The 18,962-nt window shown below is 42.8% G+C and overlaps 1 protein-coding gene across 3 annotated transcripts in view; it reads left to right on the top strand.

The window, feature by feature from the left end:
• The window catches only part of Arid5b (AT-rich interaction domain 5B), a 174,689-nt gene that overhangs the window by 76,361 nt on the left and 79,366 nt on the right, over positions 1–18,962 (top strand). For all 3 annotated transcript variants that reach the window (XM_013351207.2, XM_005360148.2, XM_013351208.2), the window contains one exon: positions 11,582–11,812. In XM_013351207.2, the coding sequence (XP_013206661.1) occupies positions 11,582–11,812 (231 nt within the window). The remainder of the gene's footprint in view (positions 1–11,581; positions 11,813–18,962) is intronic.

The following is an 18,962-nucleotide window of genomic DNA, read 5'->3' as shown; positions in this document are numbered from 1 at the left end:
GGCGCCTAGACATACCTAGACAGCAAGCTCTCAGAAGCAGCGCTGTGATTTGACTATATCCTCATCCTAGTAGGATGCTGGCTCGTTAGGGAGATGAACTGAGGAGTGACATGGGTCCAGCAGCTGCCCTAGACCTCTGTGGGTTCCCCTCAGAAACCCTGGTACCCTCCGGGTAGGAATTCACCGGCTCCAACACTCATTTCAGATGAGTCACTGGGGCAAGAAAGAGAACTTTGCCCTCCCTTCCCTGTATCACGGGAGCCTGTGATAAGATGAAAGAACCCGTACAACCACAATCCTGGCTTTTCCTTAGCAGAAGAGCTCCCAGAAGTCAGCGCAGAAAGTAGACCTGGCTTAGAAGTTTGAGGGTGAGATTCAAAAATCTCAAGTGGGGACACAGAGAGAGAGACAGAGACAGAGAGAAAGAGAGGAAATAACTGCCTAAATTCACAAGCCTTCCTCTGAATGGGTCTGCCAGGCACAGACATCTTTCTTCTCATTCCTGAGGCTCTTTAGGATGAGCTGTTGATCCCCAGCCTAGCGTGAACTGCCACGTGTGTATGGGGGGGGGGGGTCATATGTTTATCTCAAACTGTCGGTCGGTTAATTGAATTTGTTAAGGCTCCCAAAGGTCTGTAGTGAGGAATCAGGACACTGATTGTGAGCCTCCCTGCAGCCCCAGGAGTTTATATTCAGTAACTAATTGGAGAGACTCATCCACTCCCCCCCCACACACACACACAATAACTAAGAGTATATCCACATGGAAAATAGAACACTCGCCGGCCACCAACATCCTTTCTTCATCGTGTAAAATATGCATACTATGAAACTGGCCACTGTAGTCCTTTTCTCAAGAGATGTTACATGCATCTGTGATGTTATGCCATGATTGCTACTCTCTACCGACGGAACCCCCTTCATCCCTTCCAAAGCTCTGAACTGCCAAGCAATGGCCCTTCATTCATCCCAACCCACCTCCAGCTCCGCGCAGGGCCTGGAAACTTCTGTTCTACTTTCTGTCCTGGGAATTCATGTGTGATATCTGCCCTTCGGATTTATTTTGCTTAGCATGAAATAATCAAAGTTTATTCATATTGACTAGATATCGCATCCTTCCTTTTATGGCTGGACAATCGTCTGTCGTCCAGTTTCCCTGCCTATATAATGACGTTTTTGTTCGTTTGTTTTTGGTTTTTGGTTTGTTATTATTATTATTATTATTATTTTCTCAAGGCAGGGTTTCTCTGTAGCTTGAGAGTCTAAACTGGAACAAACTCACAGAGATCCGCTCCCGAATGCTAGGGTTAAAGGCACGTGTCACCACCGCCCAGCCACTATTTGACAGTCTTACCACTAATGCATGAGGGTCTCAGTTTTTTACAAGCTCACTAACACTTGATATTTTTGTTGTTGTGTACAGTAGCCATCCTAATGAGTGTGAAGGAATTTCTCCCTATGGTTTTTACTCTCGCTCCCTAGAGACTAATAATGACATTGACCATTTTTTCCTTCTTCCATTTGTATATATTCTGTAATAAAACATCAATTAACTTCCTTTTGCATTTCAAAATAAATGGGTATTTTCTTTTGTCGTTTTGATGTTGATTCTGAGGACTTCATACATTCTGGCTATGACTCTCCCATACACATCTGTATGTATGCATATATGTATGTATGTGTGTATGTTTATGTGTGTGCATAAAATCTGTAGGTGTTTTGTCCCAGCCCACATCTGTCTTTCCACTGCGTAATAGTGTCTGCATTGCAAAAAAAACGGTTTAGATTTCACCTAGCCTTTCATCTGTTTCAGCTGCTGTGCTGACAAAATTGTGAGCTATCCAGAGCCATAGAAATGTTTCCATCTGCATTCTTGTAATAACTTAGGCATTCCAGCTCTTAGATTTCAGTGGTTGGTCCAGTTTTAGTTACCATGTGAACTTAGAGTGAAGTAGCGGTATCATGACTTTCTTTTGCCAGAGTGTATCTTGTTTTCTTACTGTTGTTCTTGGAGGGGCTACCTTCCTCATTCCGTTTAAAAGAAAAAAAAAACAAACAAACCAGTTGACAATGGGTATGAATGTTCCTTCCGGGCTCCCTGTCCCTTTTCATTAATGCATATTTCCATCGCGATATCAGACCACATTTACGTATTTTATTTATTTTCCTCTCTCCCTGTGTGTGTGTGTACATGTGAGTGTGGGTGTGTGCGTGACACATGGATGTGGAAGCATGCATCCAACCATGCATATGCAGAGGCCACAGGAGGACTTGGAGTGTCTTTTTCTACTGTCCCCTCTTTTATTTCTTTCACTTGCACAGAAAGTGCTGCTGTTAGTGTTTAGCTCATCTCCGCAACCCCCCCCCCCGCCCTCCGTGTTCTCTTCATACAGTAACGCTGTACTAAGTTTTCAAATCTTATTGGGATTATCTTGTTGGGAATGCGAGTCCTCCCAACAACTTCTTTCTTTATTTTCAAGATGAGCGGTGTCTTGACATACAGATATATATACATAGAAATAAATATAAACATGCATTCAGACATATATGTGTACATCCATATACATGTGTGATGTATATATCTATATTATGTTATATACATATATAACAGATCATATAAAATAATATTACACATACAAATAATCTATATATACATGTAATTTATATATAGATACTTACATGTCAGATTTTAGACAGATATCTGTCCATATTTTTTAAATACAGATAAAATACACACAGCCAGAAAAAAAAATGTGATAGGGAATTTCACAGCCTTGATGCACCTATGTTAATTATTATTATTTTTTGTACTAACAAGACTGAAACACTACTTTATATCCATTCATATAGCTCTAAAAAGACAAAAAACAAATAGAGCGATGAGAACCACCTGGGGGAAATCGAACAAGTACTCACTTTGGTATCCGGGTAACCCAAAACCCACCTGATCTACTGGCAACACTGCTACATGTATCCCAGAGGGAAAAATCGAAGTGTGAATCCCTGAGAACCTTTCACCCAGATGTCGATAGCGGCTCCTGATCTGTCCCGGCTGCACCTTGCTTGGGTTTGTTCATGAGAGCATCTCAATGTCGAGGGTCTCCACAGCTGACCCTCTCACAGAACCGCGATCCTCGCAGTCCTGACAGATGGAAGACCCAACTGGGAAAGCAAGCGCTGGGGGATGGTGGTCCCCAGAGCAGGTGTCTGTGGTGTGAGGGGAGGGAAAAGGTAGCCGACTTTGTCTTCAATTTGGAGACCGGTTCAGCGCACAATGGTTCTGTTTCTTCCTCTGTAAGAACTTAGTTGTGATAACTGCAGGGTGGATTGGGTCTTAGTGGTAGAAACTCTTTGTAAATCAAGAGAGTCTACTTTAACTAAGTTCAAGTCTGAGAAGACATCTTTACCTGGGCCACTAGTAAATAAATAGATGCATAAATTAAACTCTAAAAAAATAAGCTGTCAGCGTTCTCTTGGACTGGAACAAATCATGTCCCTATGCCCAGAACTTGGAACCTGATGTGCCATTGGCTCTTTCTATTTTCTTCTTCAGATACTTATACTAAGAATGAATGACTTGCAATAGGTTAAAGGTCAACCTGTTTGGGGCTGAAGAGAGAGCTCAGCAGTTAAGAGCACTTGTTTTTCTTCAATAAGAAAGACCGGAGCTAGGTTCACAGCAGCCATACTGGACAGCTCACAGCTGCCTATAACTTTAGCTCCAGGAAATCCAATGTCCTCTTCTGGCCTCTGCAGGTATCTAGACACAGGTGCAAATATGCATACAGACACATACATTAAGATTAAAAAAAAAAAGACCTTTTTATTCAAAGCTAACCTGTTTGAAGTGGGCCAGATTGGAAGTGGGTCAGGCAGGCCCCTAGGGTCACACCTCACAGAGGCTGAGAACCCAGTCCAAGCATGTGATCGCCCAGTGCGTGTACTTATTGTATAATCCCTGTCTTGTATGACATTTAGATTTGACTGAGACGAGACACATGTAAATGAGATGCAAAATTCTCAAGATGAAATTCAAAGAGGCTCCTGAATGTGGCTTGTTGTTCAGTGGCCTTTTGGGAGGACCAAGGAGGTGGAGCTGGCTGGCTCCCCAGTGGCTTCATTTGCTACTTAAAGTGATGTCTGCATTTGGTTTGAATTTAGCTTCGCGTTGTTTTCTTTCTTGCGAGCTGAAGTAATGTCAGGGGTAAAAGCTGATATTCACTCAGCGATGCATAATTTTATGTTTGTGTGTCTGTTTAAGCGATGTCTTTGGATACAGCTGGCTAAAACCCTGGCTTGTGCAGTTAAACTGTTCTTTGTTTCCATTTGTGACCATATACAGATATATATGTTCTTTTGCTTTTTTTTCCCCCTCTCTTTTTCTCTCTCCCTCTTTTTAAGTTTTCCAGTCATGTTTTTGTTGCCTACCCTAGGAAGATCTGTTTTTCCATTTATCAAAACAAATGGCAAGCTAGGGACCATTTAAAGTCGTTTTCTTAGTTAATAAAGCCAATCTCCTTGTTCTGTTATGTTAAAAGTACATTATCTTTTTATTGCCAGTTCTGTGGGGGCAGGTCTGTTTTCTGTCTTAGCAATCCCAGGCTGCCCCCACTCACTCACTGTGTGGAGAATTAGAGAAGGGCTCAGGGCGGAGCGGCTGACTTTACTGTACCAGCCCTTCTCAAAATAACCACAACAGTACGATCCTGATGTCCCATTGACGTCACACCGTGTTTTCACGAAATAGTTTGGGGCCTTTTCATTGCTATTCCTGATAGCATCTTGCTCTCACTCCTTTTAATCAGGCATTTAATTTGTTTTTGTTATTAATATTTTCCACTACATGTCCTGGCCTGCCTCCAGTAAAACAGCTCTGATGGGGGTGGGGGGGGGGGCATTGAAAAACCCCAGTCATCTTTCTGTCTCAGCTTTGGTTTCCTTGCGAATGTGTTGTCTCTTTTTGATGTGTCTAAACTACCAGAGCTAGCTCTGAGGCCTCGGGAGAGGTTCGCGAGTACACGCAACCACAACCAGGAATTGATAAAGTTGATGAACGACTTTGGAATTTTAAACAGTTCAACCAATTTGGGCCATTTAGTCACATACCCTGCCTGTGTTTTTTTTCCTTTTACAAATGTCTTTTCTGTATAATGCCTTGTAATTAGAACAGGAAGTCACTGAGTAACTGTAAGATGAATAAGAGCACTTAACACAGAAAGGAAAATTACCTTCCGAGAAATTATATTCTCCCCCCCACGTCCCCCCCCCACCCCGCATGTTACAACGTTGGTAATGATAGTAACAGCTGTAACTACTCTTATCTGTAGAATTTTTGTGCTGGGGTTTTCTGAAATTTTTTTTTAAAAAAAATCATTTTCAGTAATAATCAAAGATGAATGGACAGAAGATAGGAAATGCCTAATTATGACAGATATTCTGTGTCACAACAGAACAGCAATTAAATGGGAACGGTGTAATTGTCAGGAGCAGGAAGAGCTGGAAGCTTGCCAGGTTCGTGAAGTTGAGGCTGGGCTTTCAGCTGGTTGCTAGGAGCAGGCGGAAAAAGTCTAAAGGTTTGAGAAAGCAATGTCTGATGTGGGAAGGGACAGAAGGCGGCCTAGATCCCTGGGCAAGCCCTTCCTACTGACGTGATTTTGCTTACATTGTTTCAAAAGTAGACCATCGCCTTTATAACGCCAGCAGATTCATCAGTGCTTGGGGAGGGGAAGAAGAGAGGAAATTGTGGGTTGTCTGTTGGCATGGGGGACATTGTGTTTCAAACGCAGCCTCCATGCAGATTTGGAGTCTCTTAAGTGAAAAAAAAAATCTTTAAATGTTTGTTTCTGTTGGCATCCAAACGCATTTGCCCTAATACGATTAAGAGAACGAAAGGGCGAAATATTTGGCAGAATTTTCAGCTGAGGTAATTAGGTACAGGAAAGGACATGCATACTTTTTTCCACCAAGCTCTGTAAAATCCTGGTGTGAAGGATTTTATGAAGGTTTTGTTTTGTTTTTGTTTTTCAGATTTACTGATGTTAGAAATAGGCAATGGTGACTTTTTTTTTTCGGTAAACATATAGTGAGATGTTTCCAAAATAGACCCCCAACCCTGCCAGCAGGATAAAATTATGCTTCTGCAGTGTTGCGTAAGAGATGAAAGCAAATTTCTCCTCCAGAATAGACGTTTTCAACCTCCTGCACATTTGGCCACCATTAACTATTAAAAAAAAAAAGCATTATGGATATTTGAAAGTCAACGCTCCGGTAATTTATTGTGCTTGCCATTTCACGCATCTCTTTATACAAAGACAATTTGAGCAACTGGCAGAATGAATGCTTGCCCCACCCCCACCCTCCCACCATTCCCCCCCACCCTCACCCCCCCACCCCACTCCATGAGAGCCTTGGTGTACAGTTACTGTTTGACAAGTCAGGGTGGAGTCTCAGATTATAATTACAGTTTCTCTGTGGAATTCTGTTTTGGACTTTGAAAAATATAAAAATAAGTGAAAAAATTGACACGGAGAGAGGTTAACAAAACGTGTAATTATGATATAAGCATGGGATTAGAGTCATTTCGGCGGAGCATTACAAGCCGTGCACTTTAGGTATTAACTTTTAATAGGCAAAGTTCTTTTATTGAAGTTGAAACAAGGTTTAGTCATTCTGGGTTTCTTATTCCCTTTGAATATTTCATTTAAAAACAAGCAGATTCGCATTTTTCTTGATGGGGAGGGGGGGACTTAGGAAGTGGGATGACGTTTTAAGAGAATATCATAACTGTTGTTTACAATATTAGTCTTGAGTACCAGCAAATGTTTTTTTTTTTCCGATCATTTTCTACTGACTGAAATCAAATTTTAAAAAAAAAGGATATACAACTCAAGGAACTAGGATGTTCAAGAAAAATACTCTGTAGGGTTAGTTTCTTAGTTTTTTTTTTCTGATGTGGGTGTGGTTGAAAGAAAATCATTGTTCCGGGAACGCTCTGTTTGTCTTTTGCTAAACAAATGTGCAATTTATCCATTCTTTGTTCATTCTCAGATTTATCTGCTAGTCCTCTTGTGAAACAGAGACGGGGAAACTGCAGACCATTTACTGCTGGCCCTTGCTTCATGTATCAGAGTATTTATGAGCAAAAGAAAGGAGAAAAGGGGGGAATGGGTTAGCTGCAGGATCTCCGTAAGAATTCTTGAAGGAACTGTTTGCTTTTATTTGTTTCTCATTGTACTGTTGCAAAATCAAGCACACCAGCCCAGCCACTGAACAGTTTAATATTCTTATGGCTGTGTCAAAAGGAAGCTGATTTGATGTATAGGCGTAGGAAGCCGTTAAGGAATCATAGAACTTAATATCTGCAAGACTTGTTAATACAGTCTTCGTGTATCTTCTTTCCATGCTGCCTCCTCTTTCCTACCTGGCTGCCTTTATTAACTTCTATAAGGGTCTGAGGGTCTCCTGGACTTTCTATGGCTTTATAAATATGAAAAGCAGTTCCTCTGGGAATGTCTACTTCCAAAGTTGGAAATTTGCCCGCATCCAAACAGCGCCAAAATTCTGGTCCAAATGGGTTGTTCTGTCCATAAGCAATGGAGTTTAGCATAATTTTTGTTTTGGCTTCACCAAAGGTAGCCACATTAGACCAGACCCCAGCTGTGCCTTTGGCCTCCTGGTGTAGAAAGAGTTTAATGAGGGAATGGGGGAGCCAGAGTATTAGGCCAGCAAATGTAAGATTCGGGCTTCTTCCATCTCATGGGTAGGAAGTGGTTATGTGAAAATCACAATAATTTAAATGTTTACAGTGAGCATTGCAGGCCCTCAAGTCATACCCTTGGATGATTAACCCAGTGGAATTATTAACCAGAGTAGAGTAATTCTGTCTCATAGGTGGATGGAGTCTCAGGTTTTACCTGGCCAAAGCTTACTGTCTTCATTAACACTATAAATTAGTTACTAATAATAATCCGAAGCATTTTGACATACTGCAGAGTTAGTCAAGCAAGAGTCAAAAGATTAAAAGTCAGCTCAGAGCCTCCTCCTGTCACTTCCTATGTCATGGAGACCCATGCCTAGTCACTTTGGTAGCAACTCCAGTTTTGTCACCACTATATTGGGGAATATTCACAAATTGCAACATTGTTTATAGGGTCTTCATGAGGAGCAAAAGTTTCATTATTTAAAATTTTTTCCTAAATTGTAATATTTCCCACTCGATACTAGAAATAGCATTAAAGCTCTCTCTGTTCTTGAACACACCCACTGTGCCCGGTCCTTTGTGTTTTTGGTGAAAATCTTGTCTCTGTTAGTTTTTTTTTAATTTGGTATCTCCTATGATACCTACCAACAATCACAAAAAAAGTAGCAGAAGCAGATGAACTTAACCCTGGATTTTATTCTAAGCACTAGTAGATTGGAGAAGAGAAATAAATAAACACATTAAAAACACACATATCTGACTCGTCTACATTTATGTGTGTATGTATATATATATAATGACTTTATGTTAATATATGTGCACTTGTATGTTGGTACCATATAATTTAATATAACAACATATGTCATACACAATGTATTATATTACAATATGGTAAGGTATACATGCATAATATACATTTTAAGTACAAGGCCCATATTATGTATCAGTCATAAATCCATATGTAGCATATAAGTATAAATCATTTAAGTATTATGTATACTACAACTGTGCTTTAACACATGTGTTTTAAAACTTTAAGTAAGTCACTTAAGTCTATGCAAAAAAAAGAAATTCAGAGTCAGAATTACTTCCTTGGACGTGCAGAGTGCAAGAACTAGGGGGAGAGCTTGTTAAAAATATAAAATAAACTCTTGTCTACCAATCTAGGAGAACCTGAGCCAATTATTTTGGCTGGCACCCTGAGATCTTGGACAGTATTTCAAGGACAACCCTGATCAATGTTGTTCCCAGATACAGTGGGCATCCTTAGGACACCTTTCCTTGTGAACGTGCTTGTGCTCTTTCAGTAATTATGAGAAGAAGTCAGAAACTGTGAGGGGCAGAGTAGGTGCTGGGAGCTAGGACGAGATACAGAAAACAAAGGGGAGGCCATGTTTAGACACTGAAGCTTGCCAGAAAGATAACTCTATCCCAAACAGAGAATCGTGAAAAATTACTCAGAGTTGGGTGGTGGTGACGCATGCCTTTAGCCCCAGCACCTGGGAGGCAGAGGCAGGCAGATCTCTGTGAGATAAAGACCAATCTAGTCTACAGTGTGATTTCCAGGACAGTTGGGGCCACACACACACACACACACACACACACACACACAAAGAAACCCTTTCTTGAAAAACAAACAACAGAAAAAGTACTCAAAGAAAACCAGGAGACTGAGGGGTAGAACAGCAGGGAAGTGGACCTTTGACCCAAGAGGCATCTCCAAGACACCAACTCAGAAGCAACTGTTTCTTCAACTTCCTTCCCCTGGGAAGCACAGTGTCTTCCATATTTCTCAAACTGGTATGAGTTTCCTGTCTTCACGGAAAGTCAAAGGCACTCACTATCAGACTAGATTGAGGGAATCATGAGGTATTTACACGGGGTTTTCTGTCCAGAAAAGTGGAAGGGGGGCTACACATGCCCAGCCGAGTGAGCTCTGGCAGTTTCTGGTTGTCTTCTCTCGAATTCACATCTAACAAATAAGGTGTAGAGATAGAGATCAGGTTTGGTGCTAGTGGTGCGTGGAGGCCACCCCTTGGCACAGCACAAAGATATTGTGGGTTCTGGCAGTGTTTGGTGAGTACTTCCGTTATAATTTCCCAGGCTTTAGCTTATCAGTAACAAATAAATCTATAAGTGTAGAGTTTGGACTCAGCCTCTTAGTCTGCTGTAGGAATCACAGCGTGTTGTCCTGGCCCACCTGTCTGCATCTCAGGGCTAGTTTTCATCGGTAGACTTCTCTTCCCTGTCAGCACACTGCTTTCTAAGTGTGCTAGCTGCTAAGGCAGCTGCCCACAAACCAGGCAGGAGTCAGAGAAGGGTAAGGCCCTTTGAAGACATCACGCTAGAAGCAGCTGAGCACCTCTGCTTGCGGAGGAGCCTGCAGCCTGAAGAACTAAGTGAGTGTAATCAGAGCTACAGCTGCTAGCCAGCCTCCTAGCAGCAAAGGTCACGTGCGCACCTTGCCCCAGTCCTGGTTACGTTCCATCGTTACATTCTATCCCAATTCATCTCCCACTGGTTACCAGATGGCCACAATAAAGTCAGTATCCCTAACAACTGTTTCATGCAGTTCTCTGCAGTACAGTAAGGGCCCCCCGAATAGCGCAATGTTTTCCCATTGGACGTACAAAATGACAAGTCTGGGAATGGCTGAGCGGCACGCTGATGGTGTGGGTCAGGAAACCCTAGTTCAGCTTGGCATGGCTGCAGGTAACAGACTACCAAAGGGGTTGCTTGCCATTTCTCAAGCTGGAAACGAACGAAGGATTTCTCTGTGATGAATCTGGGTTATGCAACTATTCCCAAAGCATAGTGGGCTAGCACGAGGCATCACGACCATTTAAGAGGAAGATTTGCGGTATTTTCTGAAAGGTTCTGAGTTAGGATGGTCCTGATGGGACTGTCTCTCGAGGATGTTTGGGGAGCCTGTCAGCATGATTCTCTGGGATGTGCCAGAGGTTTTAATGAGAAACATTAAAAGATGGAGGGTACAGATGTGAGGGGAGGGGGAGAAGATAGTGGCATCAATCAAGTTGGGGGTAACAAGTTGAGGTAACAATTCCTAACAAGTGATCCCCAGAACTGTGTCCTTAGAAACAACGTGGGCATCGTTTCTGCTGTGTTTGCATCCAGGGTCTCTGCTCCATGTTGTTTCAACTCCAAGACCCAGACTGGCAGAGGGTCTGTTGTCTGAGCACTACAGATGGCAAGAACAAAGACAAAGGGACACGGTGGTCCAGGGTGCCCTGGCTCTAAAGCAGACACTTCCACTGTCACATTTCATTGGCCAAAAACAAGTCCAGGGCCTCCTGGACTCCCAAGGGTGGGAAGTACAGCCTTTCTCTGGGCCCATAAAGAGAACACAGAATGTTTGTTGAGCCCCAGGACAGGTGGCAATGCTCCTTAGATCTATGGACCCTTCTCTAGGATCCAAACATTTTTGTCAACCCCAAGCACACGTGTGTGCGCATATACACCAAACGTGTAATCAATCTAAACCAAGCAATAGTTGTTAAAAACTCATCAAAGTTTCCTTATCACGGTGACACCAATGAGAAAAAAAAATACATTGGAATCTCTGGGAGGAGAGTTTTAGTTTGACTGCCCTCAAATAACTGAAGTATTGCGTAATATGTATGCCCAAGGGGCCACAAAATGGTTACACTCAGGGTGGCCTCTGGCTTTGAGGATGGGGAGCTGGCTGGGGAGGGGGATTCTGGAAGATTCTGGCATTGCCAGACCATGGTAAAGATGAGGCTTTTGCTGAAGGAGACATCTCTAGTCCCAACGCAAAAGTGACCATTGAAATTAAATCACGGCTGTGGAAGCTCTCTTTGTTGGTGGGCAGAGGGTAATGGACATGTTTGCTTCTCTGTCTAGGGGAAGATGAGGAAGAAAGCAATGTGATCGTGCTCAGCTACCCTCAGTACTGCCGGTACCGGTCCATGCTGAAGCGGATCCAGGATAAGCCATCATCCATCCTCACCGACCAGTTTGCATTAGCCCTGGGGGGCATCGCAATGGTCAGCAGAAACCCCCAGATCCTGTACTGCCGGGATACCTTTGATCACCCTACTCTCATAGAGAATGAGAGCATATGTGATGAGTTCGGTGAGTGTTTATCTCTTATTCTACTTGATACTCGTTTTTCAGTTTACGCCATGAGCGGTGTTGGGAAGCAGGGCTTGCCTTCACCACCTTACTCCACCCAGACCCCGTGATATTGCAACACAAAGCGTCCTTACGTTCCCGGTAGTGACCGTTCACCACAGGTGAAAGATGACCGTCTTGTGTTCGCTGTTCAATACATAATTGGAAGGGGCTCGGTGGGTCTCGAAGGTAGACTCTGAGATTGGACACGTTCATGTTCTTCCTTAGATGGCTTTGGTTATTTAAATATTGGTGCTTAAATTTTCTAATTTTATAAGGTACTACAAGAAGGCATAAATTATAGCTGTTCAGTACTATAAGGTAGAGATGAAAGATCGAGGGAATGTTAGATAGGTAGGTAGTACATACATACATACATGCATACATACATGCATGCATATATACATACATGCATGCATAAATACATACATACATGCATATATACATACATGCACGCATAAATACATACATGTATGAATTATAGATTGAAATGTAGATGTGCCCTATCCTTTAAATTTTCACACACATGTCCAATCCTGGCCTCACTGACTCATCACGTGTCTTCTCGACAAAGGGCCTGTCAGACACCATATCTGATCTTTGGAGACCTTGCCTCGTGCACTGCCAGGGAAGGCAAGCCAAGACACTGTCGTCATCTATCTTGCCTTCGCCATCCATTGGTTAAAGAAATTGCATCATGCCCATGGCTCTCGATTTATTGGGTGTTCCTATGCATACAGAGGCATGGACGCTCTTTGCTTGTTTTGGAATCACCTTCATAGATGGTATGATGGTACCCTGTTCATTAGAAAGCCAAGGAGGAAAAGAGATTGAGACGCACACACATACATAGACTTTCTTCAAGCCAGTGCCCTCCCTGGTCCTGTTGACTTACATTGTCCCCAAGGATGCCTCATTTGCAGAATATTCAAATCCACATTGTCCCAATTAGCTCTAACATACGTCTCCATGGTTTTCCGAGTCTACAGTGGCCTCTCCAATTTGACAGTGTGTGCCTTCGGGAGCTCTTAGGCTGCTACAAAGGATGCATAAACTGCAGAGGATCAAGGGTGAAGGGATGGGATCTGGTGGCCTGAGGAGGCCAAAAAGGAGAAGTGGGAAGGGGACACCAAGGTCTAAGCTCACTGGAGCCCAAAGATAGTGACTACGGGAGAGTGGTGAGTGCATGTCACGTGGTGTGTGTGTGCGTGTGTGCATTAGATTTTCCTTCTACATAGAAGTCTATATTGTCATATTTTTATTAGTCAAATAGCTTTTTCATTAAAGTGGAGCATTGTATCCAATACAATTATCAAATACCCTTTCCTCTCAGATGAGCATTTGCAGACCCTCCCTCTTCGTTATTAGAGAGAAAAAAAAAAATCACCCACATTCCTTGCTGCCAAGCCCTGTGTCCTACCAGCTGATCAAAAGGTCTCTAAAGTCCTAACGCTGAATAAAGCCGAGAGAATGTTTTCCCTACTTAAAAGTATTCGAAGTTAGTCTTTAACAATGTCACATAATGAAAAAAATGTTTTAACCTTTTTGGCTAATTTAGGAATTATTAGTCACTAAGTTTCAAAGCCGTTCTGTCTAGAGTTGGAAAATAGAAGTTCCTACCCAACAATGACCAGTGGTTGTTGGCGCATTCCTGGAGGAATTTTAAATGGGCGTGCAAACATGAGCATCTCCGTGAATGGGCTCCTGAGCTTTCTTTTGGCATACCTCACTTTTAATTCTGTCTTTCTTCTCCAGCCTCTGGAAGGAGACAATTTCTCTTGGAATAAAGGCTCTTTAGTGAGCTTCCAGCAGGCGAGTTCAGTCATGAGCTAGCTCATCGTCAGTGCTTAGTTTGGCCCTCAGAGGGTTTACTCATCTGCCAGTAGCTCCCGCTCACACGTAAGCCATGCTGCTCGTCTTAACTCCGTTTGAGTACTTTTCCCCATATGTGGTCCCCACATCCTTAGGTGCGCATCTAAGTTTCCAGACGGCGACTCTTTAACCCTCCCAACTAGTCGTATGTGAAATTGACATGGGTTAGAGCACTTGTTAAAAACGTAGGAGCGGGATTCTCCAGCGGACTAACAGTTGATAGAGCATCGATGTAATTAACGACTATCACTGAATATGTTCCTGAGACTGACGCGCCCCTGTCAGGTCACCCACAGTGCCAGGAGGCTCACAAATGTACTGTCTATACAACATCTATTCTGTCCCGCTTATTCAGTGACTTCAGTGATTGGTCAAATATAATTCAGGTAACAGTATGCCTCGGCTATAAAAATCAGACTTTATTAGCCACGCCACCGGGTGGATGAATTGTGGAGCCGGATGGCAAAGAATTTACAATATTTGACAACTCCATCAATTATTTGAATTATTCCAAAATCGCCATAAAAATCCCTCCTTGTTTCTTCTCCAAAGTGCAGTAACTCATTTTCTATGAGCGATGATATTTGGCTTATTAATGAACTGATATGTTGATTTTCTGCTATGGCATGAGCGACAGAAGGGGTACAGAAAAAAAAGAGAAATAAAATATGGTCCTTGTTTGTTTTGAGGATTAAGAATCTAAATAGGGAAGACAGGATTAACACACCTGGAAGCCTAATTGTGTTACAATGAAAATCACTGACGGCTTTCACGGGGAAACAACTGGATAGGAATTCAGCAGTGGTTTGGGGTAGGACTGGATGCCCTAGACAGCAGTCAGGGTGAAAGGTCAAGAAAAGCCTTGCAATAGCATCAGAACTCGGTCTTTGGTTTTTTTTTTTTTTTATTCTGTGTGTGGCTGCATGCTTGTATGTGGGGTACACACGCATGTGTGCACACGTAGAAGCAAGCAGACAATCTTGGGCGTCATTTCTGAAACTCCCACCACCTTTTTGTTTGAGACAGGGTCTCTCGTTGGTATGGAATGTTCCCTAGTAGGTTAGACTAGCTAGGAGACAAGCTCCAGACATTTTCTTGTCTCTACCTCCCCAGGACCGGGCTTACAAGCATAGGCCTGCCTCTATTCTGGGTACTGCATTGCAGCGTGCGTTTACCAACTGAGCCATCTCCCTAGCCTTTTCTCTGCCTGGTTTTAAAAGATGGAGGTCCATGCTTTAGAAACCTGTTAGAAAAAAAACAAATATGTAGATTGTTGACAATTCGATCGTCAAGTCTCTATTGGCTGGGGTCTACCATCGCTCTCTTAAGTTGTGCTCCTAGTCAACCTTAGGGTGTGTCATAAGAAGATACGACTATGGGAGCTCGTAGCCAGGATGGGAAGGAGCCAGCCAGTGACTTTGAAGCAGGAATGAGCTCTTTTGGACCGAGATGAGCCCACCTTTTCTCTGGCTCACCAACATGGCTTACGCGTGTGTAACCAAAACACGTCTCTGAAGTGAACCTTCGCTTCGGGGCACAGCCTTCCCCACTGCCAGGCAGCTTTGCCCCCTCCACGCTAGTCTAATGCTGTCCACTGAATAACGGCTTTAATTGAACAATAAAAGTAAACCTTTTAAATCTACAACTGGTCCCTATAAACAAATTCTCCGTGGAATTTTTATGAAGCCGCTTAATGAAAAGTTTGATTAGAAACTATTAAAGAAAAATAAAATAGATGAAATTTCATCATTTAATCCAACATTACAGTAGTGTCATTTTGATTTTTATTTACATTGAGATATTCGGAATCTAGTAAATATATCCTGGTTTTAATTAACTATCCTCCTTACTTGGGAAGGTTATTTTAGGCTTGAAGGGTTTTGATAACACGCCATCTGCTTTCCTCACTGTGTTATGCAAGCCCCTTCCTTGCTTACAGTGCTGTGTAATGTCTAAACCTATGACTTGAGCAGAAATTGAATCATATTAATGGTAACTGATTGAGGACCTGCGGCCCCCACATCCTGCCCATATTCTTCTCTCTTGTCAGTCACACAGCTCTGCTGGCAATGTGCTTTCTTTGCACGAGATAATTGACGACTTTTTTTTTTTAACTAACGCGTCGGACTCCCTATTGAAGCATTATGAAAATTCATTGTACGGCACATGCAATTAGGAAATGAAATTTTAATAACAATGAAGGGAGCGTGACGTGAATGACATGTTGTTTTTCTTCATAAAATCCTCGGCCACGAAAGTGGCTCCTGCCCCCACTGTCCCATAGCAATCCTCCCAACACAGACGTTTTCCCAACAGCTCCACTTCCTTCTTTTACCTGGTTATGTAAGGATTTCTGTTTTATAAAACACACTCTGGCATTTATATTATGTGCGCTAGAGAAGAAAACCACACCAGTAAATAGTTTGTCTGTTCTTTGCAGTTAGAACAATAAAAGGTCCACCGCTTAACACACAGTGTTTACAGTAATATCATACAAATTGATTTCAATTGTGTGGAGTGTTGACAAACTAAATTCAAACAGAGGCACGCACATGGGATGCTACAGAGAAATGACTAACTCCAAGGTACTGGCTCCCATCAGAGAAGTGCAAAGGTAGCCTCATTTACATAAACAGTAAGTCTTTAAAAGTAGGTAGGATTGCATGTCTTTAGATGCAGTTCATTGTGTGTGTGTGTGTGTGTGTGTGTGTGTGTGTGTGTGTGTGTGTGTGTGTGTGTTGAATTGCAGAGGCATAGGAAACAGAAGTCACACTTTTAAGGTTTTTTTTGGCAGTTGGGGTGTTTGTGTGTTTGTTGACGAGAGAATGGGGCAGAGTAGAGCCTGACTTTGGTCAACCACATGCAAAACAACGAGATGAGATGGGCTGTCGTCAGGCATTTGACCCTTAGTAGCCACCATGAGCTCTGTTGTACAGGAAGCCCGGCTGTTTATATACTAAGACACGCATTCCACTAGGGATAGGGTGTGAAAAAGAAGTGTAAGAGGCAGTCAAGCAGAGTGCCAAAGTCACGTGCAAAGGGGTCGGGTGCAAACCCGGGCTCAATCATCTGATTCTCTAAGGCAGATGCCATGAGGCCCCTTACTGGCTCCGTCTGTAAAATCAGCCAAACACAGCCATCTTCTCAGGTTCAGAGTAAGTCAATCCTGTCACTTACACACACACACACACACACACACACACACACACACACCAGGAAAGAACTGATTGTTGAGAAATAATAGATAAATACCTTGATAAGAGAAAGAGCGTGGGAACAAGGACCAGTATAAGACTGTATTCGCCTGCTCTGCTGTGTGTGCCTCTGTTGAATTTGGTTTGTTAACACCTCATACATGTAAAATCAACGTGTTTCTATTGGAGACTTGGGTCTTAGTGCGTATTCATAGGAAATCATGGTGTTTGTTGAATCCTAAGGGAACCCCAGCCCTAGGCGAACTGGGGGTTTAACCAGAGCCTGGATGGATGTGTAAAGTTGTCCACACATCACAGTGTGTTTGAAAGCCGCTCTTCTGAGTCTGCATTGAACTTTGCCCTTCCCCATTTCCTGTTAGTTGAAATGACGACATTACAGACAAAAGAAGTAAAAGCAAAGGGAAAAGCCAGAACAGAGAAGGGACGAGACCTTGAAAGGAAATTCAAAACATGCAGAATCATTAATAAAGCATAAAGGAGAGCTGGGCGCTGCCTCCTCCCCTCTGAAGATCACGTGCTTGGCTGGAAATGAAGGAAAGGCAGTAGTTGTGTCAAGGATCATGAAAATTTGCGAGTAAATTGTTTTTGTTGTTGATGTTTTCCTTACCAAAGTGGCTTTCATGGTCGCAGAGGATTCTGATGATGAAATGTCTCTGCTCCTGGCCCCTGTCCACATTTGGGATTTCACTGTCTTTGGTGGTCACCAGTCTCCCAAAGGAAAATGAAGCGATTCTTTGTCTTTAATTGAAAGTGAGTAGGAAAAGAGCCATGGGCTGCAGGCACGTTACTGTTTGTGCGGAAGATCTCGGCCAGCAGAAATCTCATGGTGCCCCTGGACGTTTCCTAGAGTCTGTTTGTCCCTCAAGGAGAGTCTAAGCAAGTCGCTCTTGCTTAGCGTGTTTAAGTTCTGATATAACACGGCGAGCCAAACCCACGGAAGTCTGTGGGTAGAGGTGCCTCAGATGTGTGCTGTGTTCCATGTAACGAGTAGCACATGGGTTCTACCTCCACAGATGGGCTTGAGAGCAAACCACCTTGGTCAGAGGCACTGGAATGAATTCTGGATCCCAGCTCACTTAGGGATTTAGGGAAAGAAATTGTATGTTGCTGCTATGAATTAATTTAGAGTCACAGTCTAAGGAACTTTGAGGATTAGTGCTTTTTTTTTTTTGGGAGAACTTGAAAGGATATTTTAAAATAGCTTAGATGCCTTTTTGTAGCTGAGGGGATTCTGGGAGTTAGTAGCCACTGCTGTTGGACTCTCGGGTGTGATGCGTTCACCTCTACCCCAGAAGGAAGACACCATGTCTGTGTTGACTAACCCTTGGCCTAACATTCCATCCAGAAAATGGCTCATTCTCCATTACAAAACCAAGAGCCATATATTCCCCGCTATAACCAGATTTTTTAATTAAAAAAAAAAAAGAAAAACCATTTGGGATGCAGCTTGGTTGGTAGCATACTTGACTAGCATTTGTGGAACTCTGGGTTCAGTAACCAGCGGCCCATAGTCGGGGAATGGTGATGCAATCCCTCGCGTGCTAGCACTTGGAAGGTAGAGGCTTGCGGAGCAGGAGTCCAAGATCATCCTTGGCTGTGTAGCAGTTTTGAAGCCAGCTTAGGAAACACGATACCTTGTTAATTTTACACAAACACAAACACACACACACACACGCACACACACACACACACACACACACTATGAAAGAACCAGCTATTGAAAAATAATGGGCAAATATCTTAGTAAAGAGTATGGCTGTTAGAATGAGATCCAGTATCTTTGCTCTGTTTAAAATTCTTCTTGAGGGACTGGAGAGATGGCTCAGTGGTTAAGAGCACTGCTGCTTTTACAGAGGATTCAGGTTCAGTTCCCTGCACCCAGATGGCAGCTTATCTGTTCCAGGGGGACCCAATGCTCTTTTCGGACCCACGTGTAGTACAATTCAATATATACAAGCAAAACATACATACATATAACATTTTAAAAAGCAAATTTTTTTTAATTGATCTTCCTTTTAATGCAT

Source organism: Microtus ochrogaster, linkage group LG2 (genome assembly GCF_000317375.1).
Source record: "Microtus ochrogaster isolate Prairie Vole_2 linkage group LG2, MicOch1.0, whole genome shotgun sequence".
Classification (NCBI taxonomy): Eukaryota; Metazoa; Chordata; class Mammalia; order Rodentia; family Cricetidae; genus Microtus; species Microtus ochrogaster.
The sequence above is the reverse complement of the archived record's forward strand: the minus strand, read 5'-3'. Positions and strand labels throughout refer to the sequence as shown.